Raw genomic sequence first — 21,742 nt, 5'->3', positions numbered from 1 at the left:
GGCTACACATATAATGGACATAGTCTATAGAAGCTTATTAAATATTGGGGAGGACCACAGGACCTTTTCTGCAATGCTTATACAGACCTTTGTTATAGCAAAGCTGAAGGAGCAAGATGAAAATAAGAAATAAAAACAAAGCAAAATCTACCCCCCCTCTTTTTTTTTTCTTGAGCAAATGACTAGCTTTGGGACCAAATGGATTGTAGAGCCCCCAGATCAAGTGGAGGGCCCTTTATGAACAGAAGACTGTGCCAGTCCGTTTCTGAAGCCAGCCGAACACAAAGAAAAAGAAAAAGCCATGCACTTAGACACCAACTCGTTCCAGACATCATCAGCAATGTCCAAAATCATTATCCTCATGGCCGGACAATGCACAGCAGCAGGCAGCTCTCTGGAAGGAGCAGGTGGCCCCAAAGCAATGGCTGAGCTCATTTCATCCACGTAAAGGAAACTGCATGGAAGTGTGGGCGCCTCTCCCCTACCTCTAGATGACGGACCTTTTAAGGATGACCTGAGAGAGCTACAACTGAAGATTGTACCTCTGGTCTGTTTTCCTCAAGAGCAGTCTAATACTCGGACTGCATAGAAAGACCTTTCTCTGATCCGAGGCTTCTATTTGCACTAAAACCACCGTGTTCAGGGTTGATTGTGGCAGCTGTGCCTTCTGGAAAGATCAACAGTCGTCCTCACAGGGAGGAGGGGGGCTGCGATTTTTCACTTGTTTTATGCTATTTGTGAAGGTGGTTTAAGGAAGATTTGGGACTTTGCAGAGGTAGGTGGAAAAGTCTAACCCAATGGTTTGGAAACTTCATGGATCAAAATTCCCTTAAATAAGCTATTGAGAAAAAGACCAAAACTCATTCCATTCTTCTCTTCAGAGAGTAGAGAAGAATTTATTCCATTCTAAAAAAAAAAATCTTACCTTTAATTATATCCAATTCAGTCAGTTCATCTTTTAAGGCAATTTACAGTCTTCATGAAGATCTTAGAACATATAAACCCTTCTGAGCTGGGATTCTCTTGTAATCTACTAAACAGTCGAGAGATTGTGGAAGAGAAAGGAGGTCCCTTCCTTCGACTTTGTCATCTATAATATTTATTTTTTAATTTTTTCTTGTTTTTTTTTTTAGGGCCACACCCGTGGCCTATGGAGGTTCCCAGGCTAGGGGTTGAATCAGAGCTGCAGCTGCCGGCCTACAACACAGCCACAGCAATGTCAGCTCTGAGCCATGTCTGTGACCTACACCACAGCTCATGGCCATGCTGGATCCTTAACCCACTGAGCAAGGCCAGGGATCGAACCCTTGTCCTCATGGATACAGTGGGGTTCATCACTGCTGAGCCATGATGGGAGCTCACTGTCGTCTATAATTTTTTAAAGGACAAAATTTTGGTTTAGGCTGTAAGGGTTGGCCATAGAGCAAGTCTTCTTCTGGGACCCAGGAGGAAGCTTCCTCCAGGGAGGTATTGACTGATCTCCCTCGATTGGCATGAAGATGATGGGAGCAAGGCCTTCAAAACTGCCTTCCCTGACCTGGTTTCCTATCTCTGTTCCCCACCCTACGAAGGTCTAACTACCTCAACCCAAAGATGGCCAAAAACTGGTTAGCATAAAAAGAGAAACTCTCATTTTCCTTCTCAGATACCACCAGCAAACGGGCCAGAAAAAGAAAGAGTAAAACTATGAGCAATCCCTTTATGCTCTGTCAAATAAAGGAACTAAGCAAGTTGAGAAGTGATGATACAAGACAGAAAATGAGCTGAGTCACTATTCAGAAAATGTTCCCTCATTCAGAGGTTGGACTCAGCCTCCAAAAGGAAGTGTATGTCTGGGGACAGGGTGGTGGATCCTGGAGAAGCCTAGATTCCAGAATATTAATGACCTGCCCTAAATTGGTGCTTCTCAGCACAATAAGCCACGTCCTGGGCTGTGGGACAAGGGCCTCTGGCTGCAGGGTCTAGGAGTCTCCCTCCATGGTGGGTTGGCATTTCTGAGGGCCAGGATTAAATTACCTCCTGGGGAGCCTGGAAATTGTTTCTGGACCAAGTCTAGGGTAAGAGAATTCAGACTAAAATGGCCTCTGGCTCTCACAGTGTCCAGGCTCCACGGTGGGGACCCTTGGGAAATGAGGCTCGTGGAAGCAAAAAGAAGGGCAAGAAGGTGAAAATACATCCATGGAAACATTCTTGACTTGCCAGGAGGCGGAAATTTCTGTTTGCCTGTGTGGTAGGTCTGCCCCTGACCTGCATTTTCCTTAAAGGGCACATCTTTTTTTGATTGGGTTGTATTTTAAGAATGTGTCAATATGAATAAACACAGACTGTGCCAATAATTGCTCTTAAAGGTTTTGAAAAGGGGAGAGACTGGGGGGATTAACAAAACCTATTACACATTTCTATCTAAAACAAACACACTCCTGTCATAAACTCTTCCTTTTGTTTTTTCCCACTGGTTTCATGTAAATTGGGTCTATTCCAGAAGGAAATTCAGCCCTTTGGCTATTCCTAGATAAGACCTTTGGAAAAGAAGCTCCTTTTACTCTTCCTGCTCCTTGAGGCTGCTTGTTAAAATAAATGTAGAGGAATCCCCACCCCACCCTTTAAAAAAACAGTAACTTTGGGTGAGGTTTCATATCAGGTACAGGCGAAATTCAAAAGCTCTTTTTAGTGTAGCTTCTTTTCTTTCAGCTCTCAGGGTTTTTTTTAGAGATCCATATTAGGCAAATTGCTTGGCAGCTTTGCAATGATGAAGAGTAAATCCATTCTATCAAAATGTTTTTGCTAACCAAATCAAAGTAGTGTTTTGCCTATCAATCTTATATAATCCTCCTTTCAGGGAATGTTAAATGCTGCCACTGTAGATTTTAAAAGTAATAACCAGGGCTCAGTTTTATAGACTCCTTAACTCTGTGCAGTCAGTCAAGCTCAGGCTGAAATCTGGTTTTGAGACGTGAATGCTCGGCATTGGCCCACAAAGCAATCATAGATCACACATCGGAAAACTGATAGCCTTGGCCCTAGAGTCAGATTGCTTCGAGCTAAAAGTACAGACTAAGCAGACAACTTGAACACAAACGTGGGAAACAGCACAAATTCAAAAATAGTAAAGTCGTAGTCTGATCTCACTGTCACTGGGGGAAGTGCTATTTGTCTGGTCTACCCCCTGACGACGTCTACATTGCTATTTGTCTACACTGCTACTTAGATTCCTCATTTCGTGCCTTGGAACTATGGCTCAGGCCAGGCAAAGGGGCAGAGGGAATGCTGGGCTTCACTCTTATGCTGGCCCAGATTCTCACGAGGCCAGCTGATACCTCTCCCAGAGGACAGACAGCGGGCTCAGCGGGCCACTGATGTTGGAATGAGACATTAATCATGTTTCTTAAAACACCAGTGACTCCAATCTGAGCAAGCTTAGCACTCTGCAGAGAAACCTTCTGCCTCAGATATCAGTTTCAGGATGCTCAGCCAGTGGGAAATCCATTTGTGTAATGGAGTCAATGTGGTCCCATATGGGAGAGAGTGGATGCTTCTCAAATTTGGATGTGAGGCCGGGGATGGGACTGCATCTCTGAGAGGAGCAGAGACCAAGGAGAGGCAGCCCGTGTCAGGCTGGACATCTTGACCCCTGGCCATGCCATAGAATTTGAACGAAACCACAGCGTTTTGGTCTCAAGCATCCCACAGTTTATCCTACTACAACCTGGGAGGAACTTGGGCTTCTGAATCTATCATTAGTGGTTTAGGATTTATTTTCTCAGCTTACAAAAAAAAAAAAATGTGGCTACGGGAAGGACTGCTTCATGGTGAACTCTAAGCCTTCACATGTCAAGAATTCAACGCCAAGTGCAAAATAGCCTTTTAAACAATGCCGAAGTTCAGAAGGGCTTCCAATGTTCCAAACCCTAACAAGAACGCCTTTCACATGCCTTGTCTATGAAAAGCAAATGTTAAGTTTTAAGCAGCAGCTGCATATTAGAATCATGCTAAAGTGGCTTTTTCATTCGTCTCTCCTGCACAGAACTATGTTCTGCATTCCAACTTCAAGTGCTTTTCTGAGGCTGCACGAGTCTCTTAGCTCTTCAGTCCCCTGCTGCATTAATTGCATTTCAATTAGTGGTGAGTACTGAAAGCATGCAGTTTAGGCTAGTAATTAATGTATTCTTACTAATACAAGAAAAACTTACTCTGCGTCATCAGACACAGGAGTTCTCGGTCCGTATCTAAGACCAAATACAAAGTTAGAGGATTGGCAAGACAGAAGGGTAAACACTGCAAACCAAGCTGGAAATAAAAACTACAAGTGAAATGTATGTGTGCCCAACCCTTTCCACTGGTCACGCTGGAAGAGAAGTGTCATTATGCAATTAGCGATATTCATTAATTCTGAAAATGAAACCACAGTCTTGACATGTAAAGAATGCAAAAATTGGGAGTAAAACTCAGAGGAGAAATGAAGAGATCCCCATGCTCCCCACAAAGAAAGAATCTGTTCAAAATAAACACAAAAAAGGCTTAGGTGCAACCCACAATGTTTAGAGAAGGCAGCTTAGAAAAAGCCAAATGTATTACGGTCGTTCGCAAATGGTTGAACTGTTCTTTGCCTTTCTGGGCAGAGTAATGGGCTGTAATGGAAACCCAACATTGAAGCACACGCTTACTGACCCTCTTCCTGATGTGTTAATGCATTTGCACAAATAACATCAAAGAGAGTTTCTGCAGTTTTCTGAAAGCAAACCAGAACCCCAATCAGTGCCTTCCGCATGCATTTGACAAAAACCACAATTCCTAGAAAACTGGCAGCCTTAATCAAAACCAGACTTGGATGATATTCCATAACTTGAAAAAAAAGTTTTTTTTTTTACAATCTTTTATAGTCTTCTGATTATTTAGATCTACAAAGTTGCACTTCTTCGATATAGGTGTTTTCAGGTTTTTTTTTGTAGTTACAATCACATTTATTTTTAATTTTTTGTAGTCAACATAGTCCATTTACAATGTTGTGTCAATTTCTGCTGTACAGCAAAGTGACCCAGTCATACATATACATTTTCTTCCCTTGTTATCTTCATCATGTTCTATCACAAGAGATTGGCTAGAGTTCCCTGTGTCTACAGTAGGACCTATTTGCATATCCAGGATTTTCAGTTTTAATGTATCTGATAAAATGAAGAAAAAGGTCAACTTAGGAAAAAAAATTGAACATTACAAGGGCATAGTTTAAGCACACTTGAAAAGAGCAGCTCCCACATATGACTGTTTCCTCAGTGAAGGGGAATTTTAAGAGAAGGTTCTTACCCACACCGTTAAAGGCTGTTCATTCCTGCATCCTGATGGTGGACAAAGAATTAGTTGAACAAAGAAAAATGTCTTGCTTGCTTTCAATAAATGACACGTGGGGGTTTTCAGCAAAAATTACCTGATCCCGTGTTCAGTTTCATAACAATTTAATGGGGAAAAGAGCAATGTCTAAAGATCTCTTTCTATAATCTTAGCAAAAACACCCCAGAGCACACGAGTGTGCACACACACGCACCCTTCTCTCTTATGCCTTTATCATTCATACAACAGTCTGCATTCATTCATAATTGTTTTCATTCACAGGGAAGGCAACCACACCAGGGCAAAACCCAAAGTTTCCACTGAAATGGCCAAAAGCAAGACAAGGAAAGTGTTTGTGGATGTTTCTCTTCTGGAAGTAAGACCCATTTTCTGCTTCTCCGGGGGCTAGTTTCAGAAGGTGCTAAAGTTTAACTTAATACACTCAATTTTCCAAAACCACCACCACATGGAGGCAGATGGATTCCTTCCCCTCAAGAAAGAGTGCATGAACAGTGTTAATTCTGAAGCCTGGATAAATGTTTCCCAGTTAATGAATAAGCCTGTTGGAATAGACATTCAAACGTAGTGTTTTCTAAATTATCTATGGGAGAGAGCAGAGGAATTCTTCCTAATGGATGGTTAATCTAGACATGACAGTGGTATGGGCTTCTGTCTCTATTTGAATATATTAGTGAATGTTTTGTTACAGTAAAACATACATACAGAAACCTCACAGAATGTACACATACACCTCGATGAATTTTCACAAACCACAGAGGAGTGTTGAGTAGTTTGGGTTATATAAATGGACTCATAGAGTAGGCACTCTTTTGAGTTTGGCTTTCTTAGCACATTTTGTTTATAAGGTTCAGCTATGTTGTTGCATGCAAGATATATTTGAATTTAAATTGCCTCCACACAAAATACTCAACAGCGTTTTGTGGCTATTTCTGCCAAAAAAGGTAGATTAACATGGCAATGTAAGCTCCATGAGGGTAGGGATTTTTCTTTTGGGATTCTCTGATAGTGACCAGACTAGGCCCTCAATAAGTATTATTAAAAACGTATTGGATACTCTGGAAATTGAAAAGAACAGTGTAGTCCCCGATGATAACCTTCATTTATGTGTTCACTGTACACCTAAGGACTATCCTCTCAGACTAGTCAGTCTTAAGAGGGCACCAATTTAAGCGGAACTGCCTTTGCTGTTAAGGAGACGATAAGTAGAGTTTGGACGTCATGTGGTTTCCCCAGTTGTCCTATGGAAAATAGAAAAGTAAAAGTGAACCTGAAGACCCTCCCAGAATCAGAAAGAAATCAAGTAGGTCGAAAGAAGTTCAGCTCCTTTGCCCCAAGGCTCTTATGCGACTTAGGAAGAAATAAGAGTTTCCCACTTAGGCTGCCCCTAAGATGAAAGTCAGAAAGAATGTTGAACAGGACAATTCGAAACTGAACTATGCGTTCCACACCTGCTTACGTGCAAAAAGGGGGGAAAAAAATCTTGGCAGACTGGACCAATCATTTAATCATTTCATGTCTACTAGCAACAGCAAGTCAGTAGCACTGAAGAACCATAAAGCATTAACAACATATTCAAAGCATTTATCAAGGCTTAGATTGGAGAAACTAAGTCACAACAGCTCAGGATAATCTTCTGACCTCTTATCTTTCACTGGTGGGCCCTTGGCAGAGTCCTCCATACTGTGTTGCTTTGCAAATGGAACTGGAAGGAACTGGTTTGGGTTGGATCCAGTGTGTCTAAGAAACATCCCAGTTCTCCTGGCTGTCATGTCATCTTTTTGTGAATCAGACAACTTTCTCTGGCCTTTCAGTCCACTGCCACTCCAGGCAGGAGCTGTCATCTTCTCCAACTTCTCTTCTTTCTCCAAAGCCTCCCATTTAGAGGTCAGAGGACATGAACTAGGGCACATTCAGTCGAGCCAGTCAGAGGCACTTATTGCTAAAGATATTTTCAGTAGCATCACTCACTTGGCATCAACTCAAGACAGAAGTAGCCAATGTTCATGGAGGCAGCAACACACGTAACAACTGGGTATTAACACTGTGGACACCATCATGCAACTGATACTTACACGGGAATGGGTTTCCCTTTCTGGTTTTCCTGATTCCTGAGAATGAAATTGGGCCAGCACCCAACCACATGCAAAGGCTAAAATCTCTACCCAGGGAGGCACTGAAAGCAGAACTCTGACCCTGGGGTGGACGCATTCCTTTAAGTGACTCCGCTCCACGCCACAGTCAGTCATCAAGTGCGTACTGTGGCTTTAAGCTGTTTGGGGGAACACAGCAGCCACACACAGCAGAGGCAGCACACCCTGGAATGCAGGCAAGGCGCTCACAGTGGCTGGCCGCTCTCCTCGGCGGATCTTTCAGCCTTTGGCGCCTTCTCAGAATCTCTTTGCACAGTTCCTTCGTTCTCTTCTTTGCTGTCCTGTGGCAGCTGCTTGCAAGTAACTAAAGCCAGACAGGACAGCTTTACTAGCAGGAAAGAATTCACCCGAGCAGCCTTGACCCCACCTGTCACCCGTCACCTCCTCACCTTCCTCTGTTCTCCTCGGGCGCTTGCCCAAACTGCAGCTAGGCTCCTCCTGGGGCTCGGGCACCGGAGCCAGCCGCGAGACCCTTGTAGGACAGTCATCTACACTGGAAGTCACTATTCTGTTGAGGATCAGGTCAGTAGTGGTGGTGGTCAGAGAGAAGAGGAGAAAGCGTTATGAAGGGAGACAATGAAAGTCGCTGAGACTGAACTGCTAAGGGAGAAAGTTCGGTTGCTGTTCCAGAAGCCGGTTAGTAAGGATGACACACTTATAAAGGGGTAATGGAATGGGAACCCTGGCAAGGACCTGAGAAAGTCAGAGAAGGTTGGCATGACTCTGTCACCAGGGGGCTGAGCAGCCAAGGACTCCAGGAGGCATTTCTTACTGATTTCTACCTGCCACCCCTACCGCCCCCAGGCCCCATCAGCCTCTGATGCACCCAGGGGTGCATTTCTAAGTCCTAGGATTATTTATATGCACAGCTTCCTCTATGATGTCATTCATAGTATGGGATCCAAAGAAACCCCTCTGTATGTCATGGGCCGTCCACTGTGAGCTTGGGATGTCAAGGGCAAAGCTTGAGGGAGAATGTCCTGAACATTTCCTGCTGCCACGGAGGGCTCTACTTTGCTCCCACCATGTAGGAGGTGCTCAGGAGAATCCAGAATCTTATCAATGTTCTATGTCTGCCTCACGGAAGAAAGGCCAGCTCACAGAACCAGAATTCACAGCTGGAAGGCCGCCAGAGAGGACAAGGACTGGTGACAGGCCTGCAAGGTCGTCTTCTAGGGAATCCCTCACGTATTTGGATGGTGATTTACCCAAGGAAATTCCTGACTCATAGGAACCCTCAGGAAAAGAGGCTTTTTTCCACTCAAGCTCTGTGCTAGAGTTTTAAAAAGTACGGGGTGGGGAGATGTTTCCTTTTTTTTGTGTCCCTACGTAGATGTCCAAAATTTGTGATTCTGATGACAGCAGGATCAAAACGGATGCCTGTCATTTAACTTCACACGCGTTTCCCCCTGGGGGGAATTTACTAATGTTACTTCTCCGCTAAGCAGCAAAAGAGCCTGTTAAAACTACGTCCTCTCTGGCGGTTTCTGTAACGGGCTTCAGCAAGCTCTTTAAAAGCAGCAGCGGTTCCCGTGCAGATCTTGTGTAACGGTGAAAAATACCTGTGGTCATTTTGTGGACTGAGCACGGGTTCTTCCTTTAGGCTGGACGTGGCCGGCGAGGCAGGGGACACAGAGTTGGTTTGAATCTTGCTGCCATGACTGATGACTTCCTCTGCCTCCTCCCTCGGCCCAGCCTTGCCAATGCTGAGCCGCCTCCATGTCTGCTGATCTATCTCTGTCACTGGTCCAAAGTGCACAAACTTTTGCCTAGGCCCGGAAGCTTTCTCATAGGCCCTTGTCTTGCGACTGGCAAAGTCATCACGGATGGCAGTTTCCTGCTTTAATTTCTGGTGAAGGCTCAGGAGCACACGTGTGCTCAACATCGCCGTCCCTGGTCAGAACCAGAAATAAGTGCCAAAGGTTTCAAAGTGAGTACTAATCACTGAAGAGTTTTGTTTTTTCTTTTCTTTCTTTCTTTCTTTCTTTTTTTTTTTTAGGGCAGCACCTGTGGCACATGGAAGTTCCCATGCCTAGGGATCAAAGTGGAGCTGCAGCTGGCAGCCTATACACACCACAGTCACAGCAACTCGGGATCTGCAACCTACACCATAGCCCACGGCAATGCTGGATCCTTACCCCACCGAGCTGGGCCAGGGCTCAAACCCGCATCCTCATGGATACTAGTCGGATTTGTTACCACTGAGCCACAATGGGAACTCCCATTGAAGTTTTTCAGAAATACTGGATGTATGAAAAATACTTCAATGGCAAAAGCAGAATCACTTTTCCATTAATCAATCAAGTGAAGACACGATCCTTGTCTTGCCTGGGTAAACAGTGCTTTCAAAACATCACTTGCAACATTGTAATGATGGTATAAGAAAGCCTTAGGTACAATGGAGTAATTAAAATTATTTAAAAATCAAGTTTAAATTCCTTTCAGTAAACAAGCCTATAAACTCAGCATTCACAGTAAGTCAGTGGAATTAAAGAGGGTGTCTTCTGTGCTGGTGGCTTGTAACTTTTAGTGTTAACACGTTTCCACTCATGCAGCATATGCCCTGTGTTTTGAGAGGGACTTTTTCCTGGCCATAAAAATTTAAAAATAATAGAAGGATAAGCATTTGATTCTTTCAAAGTTAAATGAAACCACTGTTAGGGAGAAACCAGAGAAAATATGACACACCTCGTCTTTCCTGACACTTTCAGCCTCTCCCACGTCTCCAGGTCGGCTTCTGTTATATTGGACACGGTGACAAAGCTCAGGGCCTCGCGGTGAGGACCAAGCCTGCCCTGAATTCTCCGCTGGGCCAGGTCATCCTTGTAAAGATCGGGGACCTTCCTGAGTCCCTCGCCTGCAGGTTCATGCTCCTGAGCCCGCACAATACAGGTCACCCTTGGCTTCACCTCTTCAGTGTGGCCCTGGTTTCTGTCAATTTGATCCAGTCAATTTCCCCGCGTCACCGGAAATATCAGGTTCCAGAAAGGGGAGCAGACAAACAGCATGTCAGGCACGGAAACTCAGAGGCGGAGGACAGAACGGGATGAGGGAAGCACCTTCCCCTTTCTCAAAAACATAGGATCAATTGCAAGCTCGATTCCTCGGGTCTCTGCTACCCTTTTGACACTGTAACGAGACAGTGTTCTCACCAGATGACAATTTCTAGTTTGGTTTTGGAAGAGAAGCCAGGGCTCGCGGAAGACTATTAAGAATGGTAATGGGATGTCGGTTTAACAGCAACGATGCCCAATTCCCACACTATTCAAGTTACTAGAATGAATTCAAGTTTTCTGATTGAAGCCGGGAGCCCTCCTGGAATGTCCTTTACTGCAGCAGTAAAATGTTAGTAACGAGCTCTGCATGATCCAAATTCTAGGATTAGAGTGGAGATGGCTGGGACATTGTTCACGTATTAAACGTTTCAGCTATACACCCCTCGCACTGCCAGAAAGTACGGGTAGGTCAAGGCTGAAGAGAAAGCTTCAGTGTTCAGATTCGGCCCCTGTCTCGTGAGAGCATTGATAAGGTGTGGCCAGTGTAAACTGAAGAGGCTGTCTGCTTTACCTGGATCCACAGAGGCAATTCCTTCTTGTTTCTTGTGTCGGGAACGTTACTAATGCTAAAACTGATCTTTTCAGTCTTTTTTCCTAAGAAGTGAACATTAGATGGCTAATGTTGACAACACTGTCATTTAAACCGAAGCTGTGGCCTCTAAAGGCACACTCTGTCACATTCAGAGTCATTTTCCAACTAAATATGTTTCTTGAGATAGAAAAAGCTCAAAAATATATATAAATAGTGCTCAATTTTTTTTTTCCCCAAAATATATCTTCTATGCCAGAAAACCAGAAAGTATTCTTTTGTTACCTGGGCCATGTGGTGTATTTACAGAGCCTATGCAAATACGAAGGTTACAGAACTTTCCACTGACTTTTTAGGTTGGGGAAGGGCATCAAGAGACAGTGTAGCAAAGAGCCACGAGGGAGCGTTCTTCTGTTTTAAAAATCAGTTCTTTGATGCGCTCTAGAGAGATCATGGGCTGTTCCAGACCCACAGCTGTGTCCCCAAACACAGCGTCAGGTGACAACAGATAAATGGGGCTGGAAATATCAGGAATTAAAATTGCATGGAGGGGACAGGAAAAAACGGAGGTACAAAAGCTACTTCTTTTCCTCACTCAAGTTGCTGATTCCCATCAATATGACTTGATGCTGGTCAGTTATCCAGAAGCCTTTGTTTCACTTGCAACAACTGATCCCTCCCACAAGGCCTTCTGAGGATGGTCTGTTACAGACAAGCATGCCAACCAGAACTGCAAAGACCAAGAACCTCCTGAAGCTATAATGTGTCCTATTTAAAAATGTGCCAGGTCTTCTGTGTTTAATGTCCAGAGACCTTCCATGTCTTTTGTACCTGGCACTTCCTACACTAAAAAAAAAAAAAAAAAAATTAAAAACTGTAAAAAACACCAACTATTCCACTGATTTCAGTGGCTCTGCCCAAAGGACCATTTTAATTGTATAGAACGCAGTTGAGATATTTATATTCTTAGTTCCATATACTTACAAACCTCTTAAGTGATAGGCAAAAACATGGCAGTTAAATAATACAGATATGAACTCAAAGTGAATTTTTTTTTTTTTTTTTGGCTGCACTCACTGCATGCAGAAGTTCCTGGGCCTGGGATGGAACCCAAGCCACAGCAGTGACAAAGCCAGGTCCTTAACCCCTAGGCCACCAGGGATCTCCTAACTGATTTTAATATAAGGAAAAATACAAGAATGATGAACTCTGCACACTGAAAGTTAGCAGGCTGACTGATTGAATGCAGTCATATCCCTCTTAGGGTGAAAATCACTGGCCAAATCCCATTTCATTTAATTTCCCTTTCCTTACGTAAGAGGATGGGAGAAAAGTTGGGAGAAGGGAAACTCACTTAAAAATAATTTCTTTGATAGAACAAATAGAAGTGTGTTATATATTTGAGAAGTTGGTGTTTTTTTTGTTGTTTTCTTTGTCTTTTTGCCTTTTCTAGGGCCGCTCCTGGGGCATATCAAGGTTCCCAGGCTAGGGATCTAATCAGAGCTGTAGTTGACAGCAACACGGGATCCGAGCCGCATCTGCGACCTACACCACAGCCCACGGCAACGCAGGATCCTTAACCCACTGATCAAGGCCAGGGATCGAACCTGAAACCTCATGGTTCGTAGTCAGATTTGTTAACCACTGAGCCACGACGGGAACCCCATATTTGAGAAGTTTTTTGGATGAGAAATCTCTTGTCAGATGGCTGGGTGGTTGTGGTGGAGTGAGAGAAGAAATGGAAAGCCTCCTTTTTTTCCCTCCTAACATCTGAAAGGTGCTAAAAAGAGAGAAGAGCTCATCCCTAAGGAATAACTATGATTTCTGTCTGCAATGGATGGACTGGAGCAGCCTTGAGAGGTGGCTGTTCTCTGATCAGCAATGGCCTGTGTTTATTTACCCCAGTAATGCCAGTCTATGACACCAGCACCTGTATGTGTGATGTGCCCAAATACAGCACATCTGCACACTGAAGCTCTGCATTTATTGGGTGAATTCAGCTCTACTTTGGACACGGCCACTCCCCTGCCGTCTGCACTTCCTTCCGGGAGATTGGATACCTGGAGTTGGAGTTCCACCTCAAAATGAACCAAGACTAGTCATTATATGCAATTAGGGCTGGAAAGAAAGGAACGGGGGTTATGATACAAATCACACTTGCCTAATTCTCCTCTCTCTCTCACACACACACAGAGTGCACACCTTTTATGTTCTAGATTTTTCTTTTCTGAGATTCCCTTCGAGAGTTGTTTGCTGCCGTCTGATTTCTCTGCCTCTTTTTTCCGGTAAGGACCATAGAGAAGCTGATTCAGTGGCACCATTGGCTTGGTCTGGTTCATCCTGGCTCTTCTGGCAGCAAAGTCATCTTTCTCCAGATCCGGCAGTCGACATGCAACTTCGTCTTCTGATTCTGGATCTTGGCCACTTTGGTGGACCAGGAAAGGGTTTTCTCTGCGAAGGATAATGTCTCGAACAGCTTCTCTCTCGTCACTTAATTGCTTTTGACTGATAGAGCAAAATGAAATGGAACTCCACATGTGATCAGACCAAAACAGTTTCTAAATCCCCATCTCCAGGCAGACAGCTGTCTTGTTAGTGAAAGACAGTGAAGGATCTTCTCAGTTTTGTTAGGCCGGATGACATCCATTTACTGTTAGGCCATTGACATCCAGAGTGGCAGCATCGTTAGGGCGGGTTTCAAAACCTTGACTTCAGCCAGCTACTAGCAATACTAAAAAATTCATTTAACTCACAGGGCCCCATCAGCATCAGAAAGACAGGATCCTAAATGGCTCTGAAAGGGACAATCCAAATTCTTTTCATGAAATTGGGAAAAGTAGGAAGCATTTTGTTGTTATTTTTTTTCTTTAGCATATTAGTAATGCACCCAATGGGTACTCAATTGATTTTGACTGACAGGGCAGAAACTTGCGCCGTCAGGAAACGGGGGAATGCAGTTATGCGACAGCACACCTAGAATGTGTACCAGATGGCAAAATGTAAGTAAGGACGGTCTTTCTGCAGAGCTGGGCGAATCTGAAACATCTAGAACGGTTTATGACCATTTGTAGGCTGGAACCTAGGCACAAAAGCTCATCTTGCCCTGCACCCTCCCATCAGCAACTTTTTATTCCATCTTTTACCACATGCCTCTCCAGCCCCCAGCTCTTCCTTGCCATACGCTAGATGTCAAATACGTTGTGTTAAGGAATTTTGCCAAAATGTTTACTTAGGATTATTTTCATTTTCAAAGAAATCTCAGAGGCCCCAGATGTGAAATTCTTAGAGAAGTGCAATTTAATGGTGGAATATCAGATTTTTATGCTTTGTTTCTTATTTCTGTTGGGGGTAGAGTAGGTGGGAACACAGCTGATGGCACCTATCTGGTGTTCAAACAAACTCCTCCCCCTACTCCTAAGATCAGCCTTGGTCTAAGTCATAGTAAAGAAAATAAAACTTTAGAAAAATCATCTTCTCGGTTCATCGAGATGAGAAGTAAACAAAACATCTTGACTTCTGAAGAAAGTTCACCTACTTTGTATCCAATTTCTGAGAGAGGATTAAGAGTAAATTCTTCATGGTCCAGGGATAGTCATCTCAAAAATGAAGGCAGGAGGAATTAGCCTGTCTAAGAGTAATACGATCAAGGAAATGCTGTCTACTTTAGTTGACCAGATGGCCTGGTGCTGCTGTCAGCTTAGGATGACAGCAAGCCCTCACTCCATCTGGCTTTTGGAAAATCAAACCATCATTAGTCATGCCCAGAAAACTCCTTCTCCTTGCTGACCATGGAGATAAAACTGCATAAAAGTTTAAATCCTGGAATTTAGAGGTGGAGGATGGTCCTTTACTCCTTGAATAAATTTATTTCTTAAAATATGAAATCCTGCCCTTCGAGTTGCACTCCTGGCTCTTGGTCTCTCGCCTGGCCACTCCTGGACTCACTCCACTCATGCTCACCCTTCTCCCTGGCTCCTTAGCCAATGTTTCTGGCAAGAACGAACTGGTATTGGTTGGTTGTTGATGGTTTGTGACCATAAAGAATGGTCAGTGGGAAATGATAGGCCACTAAATGAATCTCTTTGCAAATGCATTATTTCAAGCACACTGATGATGACAAAGAAGGTGGCTAACCGTTACAGACCGCATGCCACGTGCTGCACGTCCTTCTAGCTTTAATCCGTTTGGCGCCAATACTAGCCTTGCAATGTCATTGTCATTAGCATCTCCATTTTACAAACTATAGACAGGGTCCCCGAAAGTACAGTCCTAGCATTCCATTTTATAGGGTGGAAACTTTGATTTGGTTAAGAAATCTGCCCAAGGTCAAAGCGCCACTGCTGCAGTTAAAATTCAAACCCAGGCAGTCTGGCTCCAGAGGTCCTGCTCCTAACCACTCAGTATTCATTAAACAAAGAGCACGGTCGGGAACAGTTTTGAAAGCAGAGCGTCATACAAAAAAATAAGGCATTATCATTACTATGGAAGTAGGAGAAAGAGAAGCATTTTGGTTACTAAATAAAGGGATCCTGTGAGTTGTGCTTAGAATGGGGTTGTGATTTGCATTCCTGGTTACAGACAGCGATGTTCAGGCAGGATTAATGACAGTGGAATGCTAACTAATCATACCTAACAATGCTTGCGCAGCACTTTACAGTTTACAAAGCCCTTTCAAACTCATTATCTCATCTCAGCTGATCCAGCTCCAATTCCAGTAAAGGAGCAAACCCTGAGCTTGAAACTCTTTAAGTCCTAAAGCAACACTCCTTCCATTTTTTGACCAGGGGTCCTGGGTTTCAATTTCCCCTAATTCAAGCAGAATTCTATGGACTAAAACATATGCATTTATGCAAATGACCATGCCAATTTGTGATGCCAATTTGAGCAGGGAGAATCTAGCGCCTTATACATCATGGCAGTCCAGCCAGGCTACAAACTCCCTGGGGTGTTTCTTTTTAGGCTAAATGCCCAGCCTGGCAGGACTGGTTTCAAGTGATCTCAATTTAGATATGTGGACTTAAAGGGGGTGGTGGTGAAGAAATCTTTCCATATCATTGGCCACTTGAAGCCACTCCCTGCCCACTTGAAAAATGATCATGAGGACTGATTTTCTGCTAATTGCTGGAATCCTGTAAATTCAGAGCTTCAAGGCAGACTCAGAGAAAAAATATAATGATACAAATTCTGGGCTGGCACTATTGGTGATGAAGTAATGAATAATGTGAATAAGGCAGATATGTAGGAGTGTGTACACAGGTGTCTAGTAAGCAAAATATTTAAATATTTAAATGACTTTTATAATGCACTTTTCTTTTTCCTTTCAACAACCTGAAGGGCAGCCTACTGCGAAGCTTCAGGATAGTCCACTTTGTTTTTCAATAATTACAACTCTCTGAACAGCTAATATATTCCAGATACACTAAAACTTTTATGACAACCCTGTAAGATTAGTCATGACACCCACTTTGCAGAGGGGAATGTTAAGGTTTCTAGTTCTGGTCATCTGAACTTACGTGAAGCAAGTAAATTTAAGTAGCAGACCCTGGCTGGCTGGCTTGATATTTCTGGGGAGGTCTGGCACTTTTATTTTGTCTGAGTCATTCAAAGATGAGTTGTCTTAGGAAGAAGAAGTTGCCCAGTGGGCACAGCTCGCTGCTTTACTTAGAAAGAATATAGTCCGCTGTGAAATGAGAAATGCCCAGCCCTGCTTCCACCCTGGCAACCCTGTCCTAAGACAAGTAAGGCTATCTTGGTAGGAGGGACTGTGGGCTCTGAGCAGGTGAGCGGAAAGAAAAACTCTTGTCTCAAAGTTTCCAAGGCTTATCTATTTCAAAGCAAATGAGATAATGATTTAAAACTAAGGAGGAGCTGGCATTTTCTTTCACCCCCTTTTTACTTGGCAACACACAGGCAGCCATCTCAGACTGGCAGGCAGTTTGTTCTATTGAAAGAAACCGGGCTCTCCAGAAAAGCCTGTTAGGCCCCCTGGGAATGTCACAGGCAACACCAGAAAGCTCCCTGTTCACTCAGGGTCCAAACAAGGCAGCTACATCCAGAGTCCCAAAGGTTCATGCAAGTGACACGTCTGCCTGGACCCGGATCCCCAAGACTCTGTTCAGCAATGTTAGCGACACAGACATCTGGTAAGGACAGAGGGTGAAGAATACGTGTCTGGCACTTGGCTGGATCTGCTCTTCCTCTAAAGATGTCTAAAATGTCTATTGTTCCTTGGAGGGTTTCTTTCTCCCTCTGTAATTAATTACTATGTGCTTGAGAAGATCCACAGACTAGCAGAAAAGACTGAGTGCTGAAACATATGAAAACAATTAGAAAAGAAGTCCAATCACGTGAAACCTATAATTCAGCTCAAGAAAAAGTTTACTTCTCCAATGGGAAACACCAAGTCAGAGAACTCAAATCTCCGTGGCATTTTAATTCAGGGGAAGGGAATCTTGGTTCTTATTTTATCCTCTTAAACACAGAAATGTTGCCTTCTTTGGCCGAGTCCCATATTTGGGGGGGGGGAGCGGTAATTAAGCTAGCTTCATCATAAACGAAAATAGAAGGAAAACTCGTTCCTGCACTTCTGACTTCAGTGGCAACTCTAATAAATATTAACTCCACGTATTTATGAAGAAGAGCTATTTCTGTCCCTTGGTGCTAAGGTACCTCCTAATATCTTCTTTGATAGAAAGTTTGGGACTTCTCATGTGACAATGGAATAACGCGCACTTTTGCTCCTTCTTACATATTGTATTAAAAATAATTCAAGGAGGCCTTTGAGGATACTTGGCAAACAGCAACAAAAAACCAGCCTACAGGAGTAAAGCCTTCTTCGTCACTCACATGCCCCCTTTCTCGCCTATGCCTTGTACTCTCACCATCTCTGCAAACACACACTTTCCAGGCTAAGAAATGGACCACAGGAAGTATCCTGGGGCCTCTTGTTGGGTTTCGGGATGTGGTGGCCAGAATTCATCTGGATGGCAAAGAGAGGAAACTGAGGTTCAAATGCTTTAAGAGACATTGGCAGGAGTTCCTGTCGTGGCACAGTGGAAACGAATCCGACTAGGAACCATGAGGTTTCAGGTTCGATCCCTGGCCTTGTTCAGTGGGTTAAGGATCCAGCGTTGCCATGAGCTGTGGTGGAGGTCGCAGATGCAGCTCGGATCCTGCGTTGCTGTGGCTCTGGCGTAGGCTGGCAGCTGTAGCTCTGATTAGACCCCTAGCCTGGGAACTTCCATATGTGGCAGGCGCGGCCCTAAAAAGCAAAAAAAAAAAAAAGAAAAAAAAAGAAAAAAGAAAGACAGAGACATTGGCATATTTAAGTGTTTTACATTTTAATTTTCCAGGCACCAAGAATCCCTTTCTTCTTCATGATATGCATTTCATTCCAGTTACGTGAATTTCTGCCACATTAAAAGCAGGACCCTGAATGTGGATAAACTTAGAATGATTCTCGGCTCTGTTGTGGGCTGCACAAAGTCAGCGACAAGGACACAGACAGGCTAGTAGCATGGTCTGTATAAAGCTTTTATGAGAGACCTAGCAGCTGAAAAATCTGTCTAACAAATGAATTCTGGGTGTTTGGAGCAGCTGTGTTTTGTCGATATTGGGAACATTCGCTGGGAACATACATTCTATCCATTTTTTTTTTTTTGGTCTCCCCTCAGTGTATGGAGTTCCCAGGCCAGGGATCAGATCTGAGCCACAGTCTCGACCCAAGCAGCAACTGTGGCAACACCAGATACTAAATGCACTGTGCCTGGCAGGGGATTGGAACTTGTGTCCCAGTACTCCCAAGATGCCACTGATCCCACTGTGCAACAGCGGGAACTCTCTAAACTCCACTTTAAATGCTAAGTCCGTAGCTCCAAGGTGCAGACATTGGCTGACCTGCACATTTCCACTTAGTATAGCTAACTTAGACAAAACATGGCAAAAATGAAGCCAGATAACAGGAATATGGACAGGAGAAAAATTAGCATAGAAACATGCTATTCATCAACTAGACTTACATCTGTAGACTAACCATGATTCTATGGGGGGTTTTTGTGTGTGCTTTTGTTTTTTGTCTTTTCTAGGGCTGTACCCAAGGCATATGGAAGTTCCCAGGCTAGGGGTCTAATTGGAGCTGTAGCTGCTGGCCTTCATCTAAGCCACATCTGCAACCTCCACCACAGCTCACGGCAACGCTGGATCCTTAACCCACTGAGTGAGGCCAGGAATCGAACCCAAAACCTCATGGTTCCTAGTCAGATTAATTAACCACTGAGCCACAAGGGGAACGCCTATGTTTGTCCATAGAATGGAAATTGGCATAAAAGACTTCACTGCTCTATTAAAAATAAGCTTCCCAGTTACTGAGGAGGCATAGTGTGCCCGTGGAATCACCAGCCTTTGCCCAGGCTCTTCTTTTTTCTACGGTACCACAATTCCTGGGTGTGCTGAATTCTCTCAAAGTTTCTCCCCAATCACCTCCCCCAGCTTCTTTGGATGCTCTAAAGATAATACAAAGGTTCCTCAAAAAATTAAAAACAGAACCACTATGTGATCCAGTAATTCCATGTCTGGGTATATAGCCGCAATAATTGAAACCAGGATCCCAAAGAAATCTTAGCACTCCCATTTCACTGCATCATTATTCACAAAAGCCAGACTGTGGAAACAACCTAAATGTCTATCAAGGGATGAATGGATAAGGGTAATATGAGATAATACACACACACACACACACACACACACACACACACACACACACTGGAATATTATTCAGCCTTAAAAAAGAAGTACATTTTGTCATATGTGAAAATGTGGATGAAACTTGAGGACTTTAAACTAAGTGAAATAAGCCAGTCACAGAAAGAAAACTACTGCATGATTCCACCTATATGAAGTAGCTAAAATAGTCAAACCCATAGAATTGAAAAGTGGCACGGTGGCTGCCAGGGGCTGAGGCAGGGCAAATTAGGGATTGCTCATCAACAAAGTTTCAGTTGAGCAGGATGAATAAATCCTAGAGATTTGGCATACAACATTGTACCTGTAATGAAGAACACTGTATTGTATTAAATGTTTGTTTAGAGTGTAGATTCCATCCAAGTGTTCTTACCACAATAAAGCAATTTCTTTAAAGGAAAGAATAAATGGCAAAGGATATGAGGGAATTTATAGAAGAATCTTGAGAAGCCAATACATATGCTATGACATCCAACAGCATAGGTAATCATGGAAAAATCCATTTTTCAAAATGAGATTTTAAAAAATCAAGCAGATTGGCAATTTGAAAAAAAATGCACCATAAAGATGTTGGTATCTTTGGTTAATTTTAGTTAAAGATTTCATAGTTGTGATGAAAATGAAGGTATGTGCGTCAAGAATATTAAGATTAAAATTTCTTGTAAATTCATACTCTTATCTGCGTCATCTACTGCCTACTTCTACTGTGCTCTGGGCTTAAAGACAGAAGCAGGAAAAAATCTGAAAAAAATGGCAAGGGGACATATTTCATTTTTGTATTCTCCGTGTCTAGTCTGGTCTTTGATACAAGTAGATGCTCACATGATGTTGCAAAAGCATGTTTCTGACAAGGTTTCTGAACCAAAATTTAAAGGTTATCTGGATTTATTTCTGATTTTAAGATTCTATGATATTACCCTTCATTATTTCAGAAAACCAGAGAATTGCTTATAACACAGGCCTGGTTTTATGTTAGCGTTTTCTAGAAGCACGTACATGTTTAGGGCAGACATGCCTCTCGGTGGGGTACCACTGACAGGAGGAATTGTATCTTTAGTGTTGCATCAATACAAAGCTACCCTGGCATTCCATCCGTATAAGTCAGGGCTGGAACTTTCGGTGAAGACCTGGTCCACAGCAATCACCACACATGGAGTTGTACAGAGGAATGGAAACATTTCGTTAAGTGCGTTGGAGGCAGAACATTTCGTCAAGTGCTGTGGTCAGAACACCTGATCTGGCCACCAAGTCAACAGTAACCAGCTCTGAGACCGTCAAGACTTACTTTCTCTGATCCTCACTTTACTTGGCTTGAAAATGGGTATATCACCTGCCTTTTAGGATTAAATAAAACAGCAAGTGGCAAGAGAATTCAATCGCCAAACTGTTGTGAATTTCACCTTATCCAATACATTTTTGTGTCACTATGATTTGTTAGGATCTTTGCGGTTATTCCATGAGAAAAAACGAATCAGCTTCCCCAAACACTCCACAAACTGTGGAACTCTCATTTTCTGGGACTTTATTTGTTGAAGGTCTCCATCTCACCTGTAATATGAAGCGACCGGGACTGAATACTAGTGCCTTTGTTACAATTAAGAGAAGTAATTCCTCCATTCTTTGTTTTCGAATCAACATGCTTGAGAAAATGAGTCAAATACACCTGACCTTACTGCTCCTTTGGGACAACGAATTAGGTGGATTTTTGTAAGTCAGCCACTCTTTCTCAAGAGAGTGTTCCCCATTCCAAAGGCACTATTTTCCAGTGATGTGTAAAGTGAGAGCCATTTAGGAGTAGGGTGAAAATTAACAAGCCATAAACAATTGAAAAATCAGATGTTATTACTCGGTCAATCCTGCAGCGCACAGGTGCCTAACCATCCACACTGACCAGGACAAGGTCTACTCAAGCAGCATGAAGC

General features: G+C 43.3%; 1 protein-coding gene across 1 annotated transcript in view; it reads right to left on the bottom strand.

The window, feature by feature from the left end:
* Positions 1-21,742, bottom strand: part of LIMCH1 (LIM and calponin homology domains 1) — a 356,320-nt gene that overhangs the window by 62,275 nt on the left and 272,303 nt on the right. Inside the window, 8 exon segments of the mRNA XM_047799516.1 lie at positions 4,191-4,226; positions 6,985-7,245; positions 7,686-7,800; positions 7,886-8,004; positions 9,059-9,333; positions 9,335-9,389; positions 10,185-10,427; positions 13,284-13,586. Coding sequence (XP_047655472.1) covers positions 4,191-4,226; positions 6,985-7,245; positions 7,686-7,800; positions 7,886-8,004; positions 9,059-9,333; positions 9,335-9,389; positions 10,185-10,427; positions 13,284-13,586 — 1,407 coding nt within the window.

The sequence above is a fragment of the Phacochoerus africanus genome, chromosome 10 (assembly GCF_016906955.1).
Source record: "Phacochoerus africanus isolate WHEZ1 chromosome 10, ROS_Pafr_v1, whole genome shotgun sequence".
Taxonomy (NCBI): Eukaryota; Metazoa; Chordata; class Mammalia; order Artiodactyla; family Suidae; genus Phacochoerus; species Phacochoerus africanus.
The sequence above is the reverse complement of the archived record's forward strand: the minus strand, read 5'-3'. Positions and strand labels throughout refer to the sequence as shown.